At 33.5% G+C, this 13,543-nt stretch overlaps 1 protein-coding gene across 1 annotated transcript; it reads left to right on the top strand.

Annotated features, from left to right (window-relative positions):
* The first annotated feature begins 29 nt into the window (after positions 1-29).
* On the top strand, positions 30-13,050 carry LOC138323413 (NAD-dependent protein deacetylase Sirt7-like). The gene is made up of 10 exons (XM_069268017.1): positions 30-188; positions 1,909-2,046; positions 2,420-2,524; positions 2,923-2,993; positions 3,266-3,338; positions 3,583-3,681; positions 5,172-5,408; positions 7,082-7,202; positions 7,547-7,613; positions 7,985-13,050. The coding sequence occupies exons 1-10, from the start codon at positions 42-44 to the stop codon at positions 9,114-9,116; spliced, it is 2,190 nt and encodes a 729-aa protein (XP_069124118.1). The 5' UTR covers positions 30-41; the 3' UTR covers positions 9,117-13,050.
* The last annotated feature ends 493 nt before the right edge of the window (positions 13,051-13,543 follow it).

Raw genomic sequence — 13,543 nt, forward strand, 5'->3', positions numbered from 1 at the left:
TTTATTTGTAACGATATAAGCGGTTAGTGTTGTCAGAAAAGATGGCGGATGAAGAAGAACAAGATTCGTCAGAGTCCGTGGACGAGAAAAGTGACGAGGAGGAGGGACCGTCTGTTAGAAATGCAAGAAAATGTTCTTGGCTATCACAATCTATCCTTAAGAAAGAACATAAAGCCAGGGTGAAACAGGTGCGCAGATTTGTAGTTAAAAATAGCACACGGAACTTAGCATGTCTGATCAGATCCATGTTTTGAAATCACAATGGTGTTTGATCAGGGGCTTAGTTGTATTTTTTTTCTATGAAATATATCATGGAAAACAGACTGTGCATATAGAAACTGATCTGTTTTCATGGCATCATAGATCGATTGAAATCGGATATAGCGTTCTTCTATGAGCTGATTCATTCATGCAGCTTGAACGAATGACAGTATTTACGAAGTAGGCCCAACGTGTGATTAGGGCCGTTTTCGTTTATTCGGAACAACCGGTTCGACCGTTGGTTAAAGTCATTATTTCGAGTATAAATCCTGACGGACCTGCATTTTTTGATACAGGCCTGTGAGGGGTTTGTCAAAGCTCGTCTGAAAACAACATAAAATCACCAGGTCCGTCTTTAATTAATAAACGAACAACTAGGTCCAACCAGTCAAACCGCATAATCGAAAATAGCCTAGTAGTCTAAAATGGAAGAAAGAAACGAAACGAAATATTTTAGAGAGAACTTTTCAACAATGTGTGATAAAATTATAATCTGCACATGTGGCAGGGTAATTACACTGCCACATGTACAACAAGACACTGTTATAACGATAAAGTTGTTGGAATTTGAGAAAATATTCCAACAATAAAAACATTAAAATTGAATTCTGCTTGGATAAACATTGGTGGCAATCGGAATTCTATTTTGAAGAGATAGGCCTGGATGATAATGAACTTAATTTATATTCGTGGCAACACATTATCTGAATTGCGATCTGGATATATAGGCATTATGCTTTCGTCCAGTGTTATAATATAAATAAAATATTTGTTTATTTATGAAAAAGAGGTAGGCATTTGACATCAGTAACTATTTGAATGTAATTCAAACATTTTATATTGTCACAGTCCCAACTTTGAATATGTAACTCTCAGCATTGGGTAAATGGTCTATCGGAAGTTAGAGGTTCGACACGACGAAATGTTTCAAAAGTGTCTCGTCGTGCTATAACTCTAACATTGTTGGAGTAGTTCCAAATGTTAAATTTGATTAATAAAATCATGATCTGAACACAGTACCATCAATTGTGTAGTTACAAAATGAATTGCCTGCAGGTTGCCTGCCATAATACATAAGGTTTTTATGTTATAGTTCTCTAGAGATCACAGCACTAAACTTTTCTCTAAGGCTTATTTTATTAATTAATTAAAGGAAGTAAAACAAATAATGTGATCTACGTATACCTTTTTCTGTGTGATGGCCCTTTGTTTTTAAAATGATTGATCTCCATGTATACTACTCCAAAACTACAGGATGGATTTCAACAAAACTTTGTGGCAATAGTTCTTGTACATGCAGGGTAGATATGTGTAATCAATATCAGAACTTTTTCAGAGTTATACCTCTTTATTACAAACCAATTAAACTGCTATTCCTCATACACTACTGGAGATTAGAGTTAAGTGCCTTTTAGACAAATAAAGGGGTGGTGTTTAAGTTGGCCTCCTGGATTACAGAATTGAATAAGTTAATAAAGAAGTTAAGATTATAAAGCCTTAGCTGATCGATGGAAGACAGATGTCACTGGACATACATTTAGCTATTCAAATCAAAACTGACTTTTAGTATTTAAGATGTTCTTTAGTTCTTATTAGGTCATTAAGTGATTAACATTAAAGTTTTATTTTTCTTTTGACAAATTTCAGATTTCAAATATTTTGAAGAAGCTTGAATCAGAAAAAACTGTGGAGGATCTACAAGTTTTGGCCAACTCACCAGAAATAACAAAACGCTTAACTAAACAAGCCTTACGCAGGGATGCTATGAAGAAAAGATCTTTAGAGGTGAGGATAAGTAAAAGCTTTGGTTTTGTTTGATTTTGTTATATATCACAGTTATTTAAGGGTATTCTACAGGTTTTAGGAAAGCTACACCTAGTGAAACAATACTAACCTATATTAATTATTTATAAGTTGCTGGAAAACTGGCTATATGTCCATAAATTAGACAGCTTGCTTATAGAACCACTCTCAAATTTGGATGTTGAATTAAATGATTTATCAATTGTGTATACTGTAATTAAATCATTGTTATGTTATAGTGTTTTGTTAATCTGCTAATATACAATATGCATGTGTGAAGTTTCTTGAAAATGAGTAAAAGTGCATTTTCAAATACAGAATTTATCTCTTTGTCATTTGTGGTGATTACCTTCAGATAAAAGACCCAGAAGAAGTTTTACAACAGAAATGTGAACAATTAGCAGAAGCAATCAAAGGATCAAAGAATATAGTTATCTATACAGGTGCTGGTATAAGTACGGTAAGTTCTTAATGTCTTTGTTTTAAGTTTCAACCCATATGTATATAATATGAAATTGGGTTAAAATATAGTCTTATAAAGATGACACATACTTATTTTGAATAAGACATGTCTCAGACATCTGTACATAATTCAAAATTATCAGTTCTGGTATAGAGACAGATTTGCATGTCCATATGAATGTATATTGGATTAGCTTTACAATGTTATAACAATATCTTAGTTCACAGAGAAGACCTTTCTCCAATCAAAATAAGATACTATTCATTTAGGAAATTGAATTTATATAAAAAACAATTCTAAAGGATGGCATTGCACAATTGGAATTGACAAGGTTAATTGCCCCGAGAAAATTAATATTGAAGAACTCAGAACATTGTGACCTAATTCATTGACAGGCTGCATCGATACCTGACTACAGAGGACCAAATGGTGTGTGGACACTGCTTCTGAAGGGACAACAGCCTACGTAAGGCCTGGTTATTTTTATCTCCACACACTATTTCATTATAATTTACGACATAGGTCCTCTAAATACCTCGTGTAAATCACAGAATTACACTTTTTTATTAATTATTTGGTATAGATGGCTAAATACTTTAATTAAATAAGGTTTCATATTGTTTATTACCTTATAAATGAACTTCAACAAATAATGAATATTGATCGGTTTATTTATAGATAAGATAAATAGATTCCCTGTCTTTAACATACCCATAAAATTTTTTCCATTTTTTACAGGGCTCAGGACCTTAGTGATGCAGAGCCAACTGTAACACACATGTGTATAACAGAACTGGAAAAAGAAGGACATGTGAGTACCCAATTAGTGTTGATATTCTGAAATCTCAACACTCAAAATTACTTCATAGAATGTACAATTAAACTAAGAAATCTTTCCTGATATTAAATCCATGACTTTATTTAATTACTTTTGAAAATAAATACTTCACAGATTAAACAGATCTCACAACTCCGATAATCAGCTATGTAAGAACATCTTAGTGAGATGAGTAGGATTTTAGAATTAAATAATTGAAACTTGATATATTTTTCAGGTGAGTCATGTAGTGTCACAAAATTGTGACGGCCTTCACCTTCGAAGTGGTTTTCCTCGAAAGAAGTTGTCCGAAGTGCATGGTAACATGTTCATTGAGGTAAGAGGACTTCATTTCTATGGAATCTTCTAATTGTCGTATAAATGGTCACAGAAGTACATAACTTGGCCTGATGTGTGTCCAGCGTTCGAAATTAACGCCTGTTCGTCTGCCCGTGACCGGCAATTTTATAGTCGGGCAGACAATTTTTACTGTGTAGATGGTCCTTTGAACGGCAACTTTTGGTCCAGATAGAAGATATATATACAAACAAAAATGGCTGTAGAATTGTAGAAAGGTTGAAGATCAAACTGTACAAAATTCATTTTAGAAAATTTTCTGCTGCGTGGTAAGTTTACTAAAACATTCAAGATGTTCTTTAATAATGAAAATTCAATACACACGAACTAGACTAAAATTGTCCATCAAGGGTACTATTTCAAGAAATGCTTCTTAAAAGATTGATTTGTTTATATGTCTTAGCAAGAAAATCAATTCATTATTATTTTGAGTTACACAACAATTCATGTGCCGATGGTGTGAATCCAGTATTTCAGATCGAGCTGGGTTGCATAATGGTATGATGCCACTCACAATTATCATTTCTAAATGCAGGTAATTTTAAATCTAAAAATTACCGTATTAAGAACGCTTTAAAATCACTAGAATACATGGTAAAACGCATCTCTGCCATTCCAAATTGTAATATTTGTTCTCAGGGGAGAGCCTCGGACCCCCCCCAAACAACAAAATCTTGCGCCTTCTGCGCGCATATTCATCTAAATACATCGTAAAACCCAGCTCAGCCATTCTAAATCGTAATTTTTTCCCTGGGGTGGGACCTCCCAAACAACAAAATCTCGGGCCTTCGGCGCAAGCATATTCATCTAAATACATCGTAAAACCCAGCTCAGCCATTCTCAATCGTAATTTTTTCCCCGGGGTGGGACCTCCCAAACAACAAAATCTCGGGCCTTCGGCGCACGCTTATTCATCAAAATACATCGTAAAACTCATCTCAGCCATTCTAAATCGTAAATGTTTTCCCGGGGCAACCCCCGGACCTCCCAATCACCAAAATCTCGTGACTTCGGCGCTCGCAAATTCAACAAATCGTAAAACTCATCTCAGTCATTCTTAATTGTCAATTACGTTTCATCTTCCTATGCCACTGACTTTGTTGAGAGCCTATGATAGTAATCCGGATATGCAGATGTATTTTGTTAGTAAAACTATTACTTTGCTAGTAATTATATAAACTACAAGGATGAATTGTAACTTTGTAAGGACCAGTAACTTTCAGTCAGGACCGGTAACTTTTAGGGTCAGCCGGTCCTTAGGACCAGCAGGGAAAATTCCTTAAGGGAGAACACTGTGTGTGTCACCTCAAAAAGATTTCTTTTCTCTTTCACTTTACTACTGGTTATTTCTTTGTTGATAAATTTGTGCAAAAAGAACAATTCTAGAGAACAATTTGAAATAGTTGTGAATTCTAAATTCCATGGAAAATAAGATTTATTAAATTTTGTTTTCTATTATGTCCTTTGAAGCTATGCAACAACTGTAAACCACAACGAGAATATGTGCGTTTGTTTGATGTGACTGAGAAGACTGGTGTACGTCGGCACGGTACTGATCGTAACTGTCACACCTGTAAGAAACCACTGAGAGACACCATTGTTCACTTCGGAGAGAAGGGTGGTGTGAAGTCTCCGTACAGATGGAAGGAGGCAGGCAAAGCAGCCGACAACTGTGATCTTATACTGTGTCTGGGAACTAGTCTAAAGGTAATTTATCTTTCCGCGAGATTATAAATGTGGCAGGGTTGGGGTAATTAAAAATGTAATTTTCAAGTAATTGAAAGTAATTTGTAATTAAGAAATATTTCAATTACATGTAATTGTAATTAATTACATACATTATAAAAATGTGTAATTAACAATTACATTTCAATTACTTTTCAATTACATTTATATATTTACTAATGTCTAAATAATTACCAAGATTAATGAATGCATGACATTTATTTGGCTATGTAGAAATTTAAACAGGTAACATATGTGAGACAGTAACCATAGTATACAGTATAGTATAGGTACCTGTTTTACCTGTAGTTTACCCCTTAAGCAATATACAAGCTAGGTGTACGTGAGGTGTGAAGTTGTGAACACAAAGCCTGTGATTACAACTCACAAAGGTCTTGCTTATATAACACCTGTTGATCACCTAATTAGCAAATCTAATGAAGTCAAACATATAAATGATAGCTCATATTTGTCTTCACTGCCCCTGCCAAGAAAATTATAACAGAAGACTTTTTTTTCAGTTTTCTTCCAACTATATAAATAACACTGTTACGAAAGAGACGCAACTGAGGTCTTAAATCCAATGAATTGTAGGCATCTACATTAGTGAAGATTGCACAGAGAAATATTGTGACCCATTAAAGTTCTGGAAAGATTTTTCTTGCAGATTTCTAAATTCGTCTTTTTTTAGTTAGCAAGTACTTAGCTATACCAGCCACTTCAGCTCGAGTAGAGAGATTGTTTAGTGTTAATTGCTGGCAAAGTATTCCGACCAGACAGATACAGACTGTCTGATGATGATTTTGAGATGCTAATGATGATAAAATGCAATAAAAAATATGAATACCTGGTACATAAAGCTGACACATTTGACAATATTACTGCTAGGTCCAATAAAAATGTATATGTAAAACAAATACACGCTACCAATACTCAATTGCAACTTGCGGTTTATGTGAAGTGAACATGTGTTCTATCAGAATTTACTGATATCGACTTATTATATCTGTATAACTGCTACAGTGTATGATTATACAAATGTGTGTATGCAAGGACGTATATCTCACTTATAAATCCTTGGTATAAACAAAAAAAAACACATTAAGAAAAGGTAATGTGTAATTATAATTAATTACTTTTTGAATGTAATTGTAATTGTAGTTAATTACATTTACAAAACTGAGAAATTGTAATTGAGTTTTGACCAAGTAATTGTAATTGTAATTAATTACATTGCAATGTAATTGACCCCAACCCTGAAATGTGGTAAAGGGAATCTGGAAATCAAAAAATGTCTCCATGATGACTGCTAGAAAAGTTGGTAATAAGCATTATATTATGAAATAATGTCATTTATTTCAATGGCTCTTGTTTGATAAATAGGCGTCGTTTAGTTAAGTAGATATCTGATTTGATTTGTCCATAGGTGATCTGTAGTAGTCTTATTGTCTAACTAAATACAGTTATCTCGATGATGTAAAAGCACTCTGCTTTTTTATCTGTAAACAATGCAAACTGTATCAAAGTGTTGAAGTATTTGTGTCCTTCTGGAATTGGATACAATGGTCAAGGAATTAAGTTTTAAGTTTTTAAACATAGAAATACAAACAAAACAGTGCTAGGCTACTCAAACATAGATGTTTTGATTCTTTCAGATTTTGAAAATGTATGCCTGTTTGTGGTGTATGGACAGAAGACCGAACCGTCGACCCAAACTCTACATTGTCAATCTTCAGTGGACTCCAAAGGATGATTCTGCAGCTCTGAAAATTAATGGTATTTTTATAACCATTTATACATATTATTACCTTATTACACCGAATTGTGAAATATGCTTACTGTATCAAAATATACAACTAGCCAATCCATTGATTTCCTCTGGCTTCTTTGTGATGATATTTCTTCCTACCATAAAGAATTAAGTACATACATCCATTTGTGTCATCGCAATTTATTTAAGGATAAGATACAGATATATCATAAAATAAATTATGTGCTTGTATGCCTTTTATCATCATTTAATCAAAATGATCATATTCCAACTTTTTTTGTCACATTATTGTGATGTACATGTATCATTTAAATTTGTACTACAGAATTTTATTGATAATCAATTTCAGGGTGTTGCGATGATGTAATGAAGAGAGTAATGGATAGGTTTGGGTACACCATACCATCATACTCCAGGTAAATACATCATTGTGTCATGTTAAATAATCAACTTGGATTGTTACATAAAGGTATAAAAGATTTAGTTTATGAATTAAATGATTAATAAAATAACATGTTTTATTTGTACAGTAAAACAGTTATAATTAACCCCTGTTGACCAAAAAAATACTGGTTTAATATAAGCTTAATGTATGGAAAATAACATATAAGCATAGTTTGTTACACACGTTTTACAGTTTATCTTACATCTTTATGAGTGAAGTGATTAATGGAAATATGTGGTAAATGAAATACTGTAAATCCCAATTAAAAAAATATAAAAAGAATAGAGGAATCGTTCATACACCACTTGGTCTTTATATATAATTATCATTTGTTTCTTGTAGGAATACAGATCCAATATTCAGAGTAGCAACTCCTTTAAAACATCATGAACTAAAGAATGTGAACAAAAAAATCCTAGAATTGCCCGCAAATTATGCAAGGAGAAGAAGACCTCCAAGCAGAAAGAAACAAGATGTTATGAAAAAAGTCAATACAGATAGCTTAGCTGAAGATAGAAAAATGGACCTATCAGGGGTTACCTCCCCTGTAAATGGAATAAAGAAGGAGTGTGTATCGGAAGAGAAATTCAGTGAGATCAAGCCCACATTACATACACCAATACAGACATTGTCTTCCAATGGTCTGCCTAGCACCCTACCTGGTCAGTCACTGGAGTCCATCCCATTAGATCTAACCATGTCAGGACCAACTTCCAGGACTTTGAATTTACACCATGCTGGATCGTTTGTATGGGGCAGTGGTATTCAACAACCTGAACTGTATGGTGCGTGTCCAAAATGTGCTGCTAATAGAAGTGTAGGATCATTATGTATATGTTCCCCAGTGCCAAGACTAAATCTTCCAGCTCAGGGTTTACCTAACTTGCCATTACACTACATGTCTTACCTTCATATGCTGGGCGATCCCAGGTTTCTCCAGTTACCTCCCCTCCATGCAAACTTGTGGTCAATACCATTGATCCCTCAAGTCTTTCAGCCCAGTAACAAGATTGACAATGTGCTCAAAGACCATTGCTACCTCAACAAGGATCAGATGCAGAAACTCTCCCCTAAAAGTGAGCAGACCTCCAAGTGGAGTTTGTCGCCAAGTTCCATTAACTCTCCTGTGAAAAAGGAGATAAACTTTAGTGACAGACCTCCTCCCGGCAAAGCAAGTGCTACTCAATCTCGGCCTGCTGAGGCAGCCATACGCAAATCTCAGCCTACTGAGACAGCCTTGGACATTCCTGAAGAGGCTAGAATAGTAAAAGATCAGTTACTGTGTACACCAGAGTGTATTGACACTGCAAAAGGTCGCCACAAGCGCAGCAAAACATCTCAGGATACCACTAGCACTGTAGACAATGAAGATACCACAGCCGACTCAACCTCAAAAAAACCTAAACTGTGCCGAAGTCTTTCAGTTCCAGGCTGGTTTGGAAAAGGACTGAAGATAGGAAAGAAAAAGCGATGACTATATATATCAGCTACATACAGGGAAATAGACAAGGCCTTTTTATAATTTAAGTTATTTTTTCATTCTCTGTGATATCATTGATGAAACTCAGGTATTGATAAGTTTTTTTCTGAGATTATGTGGAAGAATATCCGGAAACTACCATGAACTTACTCAAGCTGTTGATTTGAAGATTGACTGCCTAAGCAGAAAATTAGGTCTGTAATTAATGTGCATTGAAATCAGAAGCACAGATATGGTTCTAATCTGGATATTTTCAGAAGGTTTCATAGGATTAAAGATTATTTTTGAAATCTTCATTTAATGAAATAATTTCTTGTTTTATAATTTTGATGTTACCTTATAGCTTCAGAACAAACCTATGAGAAATTTATTTGATATGGAGGTAAAAAGTTGTACCACAACCTCTTGACTCACAATAAGAGAAATAAACTGCTGCACCAAATTTGATTCTTTGACACCAGATTAATACAGTTTAACGGCTGTACAGATGTTTAATTTTAGATTTGGATAATGATTACACGTTTAATTTGTCTTTCATTTGGTTTTCAAACAACATTTATATTTTGGGTTTATTTTTGCCATTTTGTTTGCAAATTTGTCTGCGAGTTTGCAATGCTTTATTTTAATATTGGGCCCTTTTAAGTTGGTGTGTATATTTTCCTCACTCTATTCTTGGTGGTGATCGGTTTTGATAAGAAATGTATGTTAAAACTACCCTTTTTTTGTTGAATTACATGTCTCTGTGTTTATCAAGAATTATGGTATAATATTTTAATGTCTTACAATCTCTCTGTTAACCTATATTTTTTTACGGGCTGGCACTAAAAACAGATTCTTGATAAATTATTTAAGTTGTGATAATTCCAGTGGGAATGCAGCTAGGAATTCTGATATTACATATGTAGAAATTATGCTAATATACTGTATACAATGAAGTTGGTTATTTTCATGGGACTAAAATCTTTTAAAATTGCTGCATATTTTTTTTTTCAATTTGACTACAAGAGGTTCAAATGATTTATTTATTGCATACTAATTTGTGGATTAAACATTTCATAACCAAAATTTCCATGCCAATGTGCCAAGGAATTACCTAACTACGTATCATCTCCATGAAAATTACCAACAACATGCATGTATGCAATATATATGCTGGTGTATTTTTTGAAGCTATATATACATATATATGTATTGGTCGGGGAATATTTAGTTGATTGATCTCATTATCACTCAGGTGTCTGCTGTAGAAACCTGATCTAACAATCATATCCATTGACATTGTGTGGGTGTCTTGATGTACTGTATACATTGTTTTTTTGTTTCACTCCAGTTTATAAAAAACATTTTTGTAACAATAACACAGTTGTTCCCTTTGTTGATTTTCTTATCTTATTAGTCAAACTGTTATTCTCCAAGTTTTAATTTAATTCCTTTAAATATAATGTAAATACTCACTGATCCATCATTGTATAACTACCTCTGTAGGTCTTCAGACATTAGTTACATTCCCATACTACTGTCTTATCATTCTTATATATCAGAGTTATTTCCCTTGATTCCACTCTGTCAATACTGATAAATCAGAATTGGATATTATTATACTAACAGGGCGGTTTACGTTTATTCGAAACAACCATTTGACTGTTTGTAAAAGTCATTATTTCAAGTATAAATTCTGACAGACCTGCAGTTTTGATACAGGCCTAGAGGGCTTTATCAAGGTTGTAAAATCAGCAGATCCATATCATCTTTAATTCATAAACGAACAACTCGGTCCAACCAGTTAAACTGTATAATCGAAAAGGCAAACTACAGTGATCATTATTGCTCCTGGGAATAAGAAAACCATTTTGTCCAGCATTTCTTTATATCCTTGTGTGTTTATTAAACAAACAAAATGTCATGTGCCTAGTCTATTTTGCCAGATTATGATCATTAGTACATCATTTGATATATTATCTCGTCATTCAAATTATGTTTCAAAAACTGATAATTGACATCAGTCCTGTTGGAACATGAACCATAGAACTAGATTTATTTGGGTTTATTCTATAGAAGATCAACATGTATGTTTTGACATTTAGTTTTACAGACAATATTAGTTCCACTTACAATACAACACTTGTTTCAAGAGGTTGATTAGTAGTAACTTAGTTACTTACCTTTGTTTCCACTCCATTAGCACTGACAGAGTGGAAACGAAGGGAAGTAACTCTGGTATGTCAGAACAACAGTAAAGCAGTAAATGATTACATGTATATAGAAATGGTAACAGGGATGCAATGTTATATGTAATGTTTACATCTACTCTGTCCATACAATCATAACATTCTGGAACTGGTGCCTTGGTTTATAGAATTATTTGAAGTACATCATTATGTAATTGTACTGTACAGGTAACAGTACTAGTGTTAAAAATATATTGAAGAAATCTCTACTTCTGGAAGGGATGAAAACTCTTGACTTACTTAAGCTCACCCTACGAGCTAAAGATCTCTAGAGTAGCAGTTTTATTTTGGCTAATAAATAATGCATTACCAGTGTTAGTTACAGTAAAATACAAAGTAACATAAATATAACAACTATAAATTTACTATTAATAATGTAACTATTAAAGTGAATAGTCGAGCAAAGAAAACCAGTCTAAATGCGTTCATTGGCCTTCCAAAAGTTCTCACATATTAAAACAACGGTCAAGTTCTGCTTTTGTTTCCCAGTTCTGACCATTGAAATAATGGAAAGTTGAAAGCATTGAAAACGAGGCTGCGTGGAAATGTAACCACGGACATAGTCAGTTGGGAGGACGTTTTAGGATTCCTATACTTTAAATTAATTTCTTCGTACGCAGACAGATTTTTAGGAGAGATGTTATTTTTCTATTTCATAAGAAATTATACTGGATACATTCACACCATTTTTTACCGACTTAAGCCATCCTTGCCCGACTGTTCACTTTAAACCATCTATAATGTACTGTACTTAGTGCTACTTTTTCACATTTGTCTTAAAAAGAAATTATAACAAAACAAAAATACAATTGAGAGTTTTTGTCTCTATATACATGCATATGTACTTTTGATCAAAAAGTTTGCATGCATTCAGTTAAATGAACTCATGATGATAAACAAGCTGAGTAAGTAAACCAGTCAATACATGACTGGTATGTACAGTAATGAATTTTACATGGTCAGTTTCGAGTGTTTAATATTACTCAGGGTTGGCCTGAGATGGAGTGTTATGTTGTGTCTGTAGATGTTGGTGTATGTGTATGTTCTGTAGAAGTCAGGAGTGGCGTTGTATGTTCATTTTCATTTGGTTTAGTCTTTTACCTATATATCTGATACACTCGATTTAACTTGGTGTATCTCCAGTACTTACAATCATTTCCTCTTGGTTTGTCCATCTCTTTAAGAGTTACTTCCTCTTGTTTCTGCAAAGACACTATAAATGGTTTCATGAAGAACCGTTCAAATCTGTCAAGAAGGGAATCTTACTGAAAACATTACAAATAGTTCTGAGGAGGGGAAAATGTATATGTAATATATCTATTTTAATACAGCATATATGTGACACAAAATTGATTTGGGAGGTACTAATAAGACTAGGCCTACATGTATGTGTACTTTTAAAACTATACTATGTATAACTATTATTTTATCAAACATTTTGTGATGTACTAGACATAAACCAGTACTGTGTAACTCCAATATTGTTCTATTGTGTGTAAGCCCTTAAGCTTACCATATTTACCGTTTCTTTTCTACTCGTAGCAATGTTATGATATTGTTTTCCTTTTGAGAACTTGAACGGGATGTGGAAGGTAATTTATATGTTTATTTTGGTCTCAAAATGTTTGATGTAGGTGTTTATATAAATGGTTGGTTTTCAATATTATTCTTATACCATTAAAATTTTCTTGTAAAATTTACTTTATGTTGTTCATTGTTTCTAGTTGAATAGAGAAGTTTTCCTGTATTGAAAGATTTAAAATACTGTACTACCAACAAGAAATGTTCCTGGGTACGTTCATAGGTGGTTTGAAACTTTCGAAGTACTAAACTTAAAACTTTTCGCCGCGAAAAGACAAAGTTAAATTTGTTGATTTTCGTCTTTTCGGGGCGAAAAGACGAGAATTAAGATATTTATTTTTCGTCTTTTCGGGGCGAAAAGACGAAAAGACGAAATGGCATAAATCAGCCACCTATAATAAGTATCTAGACAAAGAGAATGATGCTCTCAATAACAAATTATTGTTGCATTTTGTTGAAATATAACAAATACATTGGATATAATCAGTCTGTGTAATTACTACAGTGTGCATAAATCGCCATAACTCTGTGACATACTCGTTCATTCCGTAAACGAATGTAATAAAACTACCAGCTACTAAAGACAAGCGGTATTGTAGAATAATGTACTGA

This window comes from Argopecten irradians, chromosome 5 (assembly GCF_041381155.1).
Source record: "Argopecten irradians isolate NY chromosome 5, Ai_NY, whole genome shotgun sequence".
Taxonomy (NCBI): domain Eukaryota; kingdom Metazoa; phylum Mollusca; class Bivalvia; order Pectinida; family Pectinidae; genus Argopecten; species Argopecten irradians.

Bases quoted from the DNA above. Each gene is read 5' to 3' on its own strand.
- LOC138323413 (XM_069268017.1), top strand. From the start codon at position 42: ATGGCGGATGAAGAAGAACAAGATTCGTCAGAGTCCGTGGACGAGAAA. The intron at 2,047-2,419 runs GTGAGGATAAGT...GATTACCTTCAG, and splicing joins TGAAGAAAAGATCTTTAGAG to ATAAAAGACCCAGAAGAAGT. The intron at 5,409-7,081 runs GTAATTTATCTT...TGATTCTTTCAG, and splicing joins GTCTGGGAACTAGTCTAAAG to ATTTTGAAAATGTATGCCTG.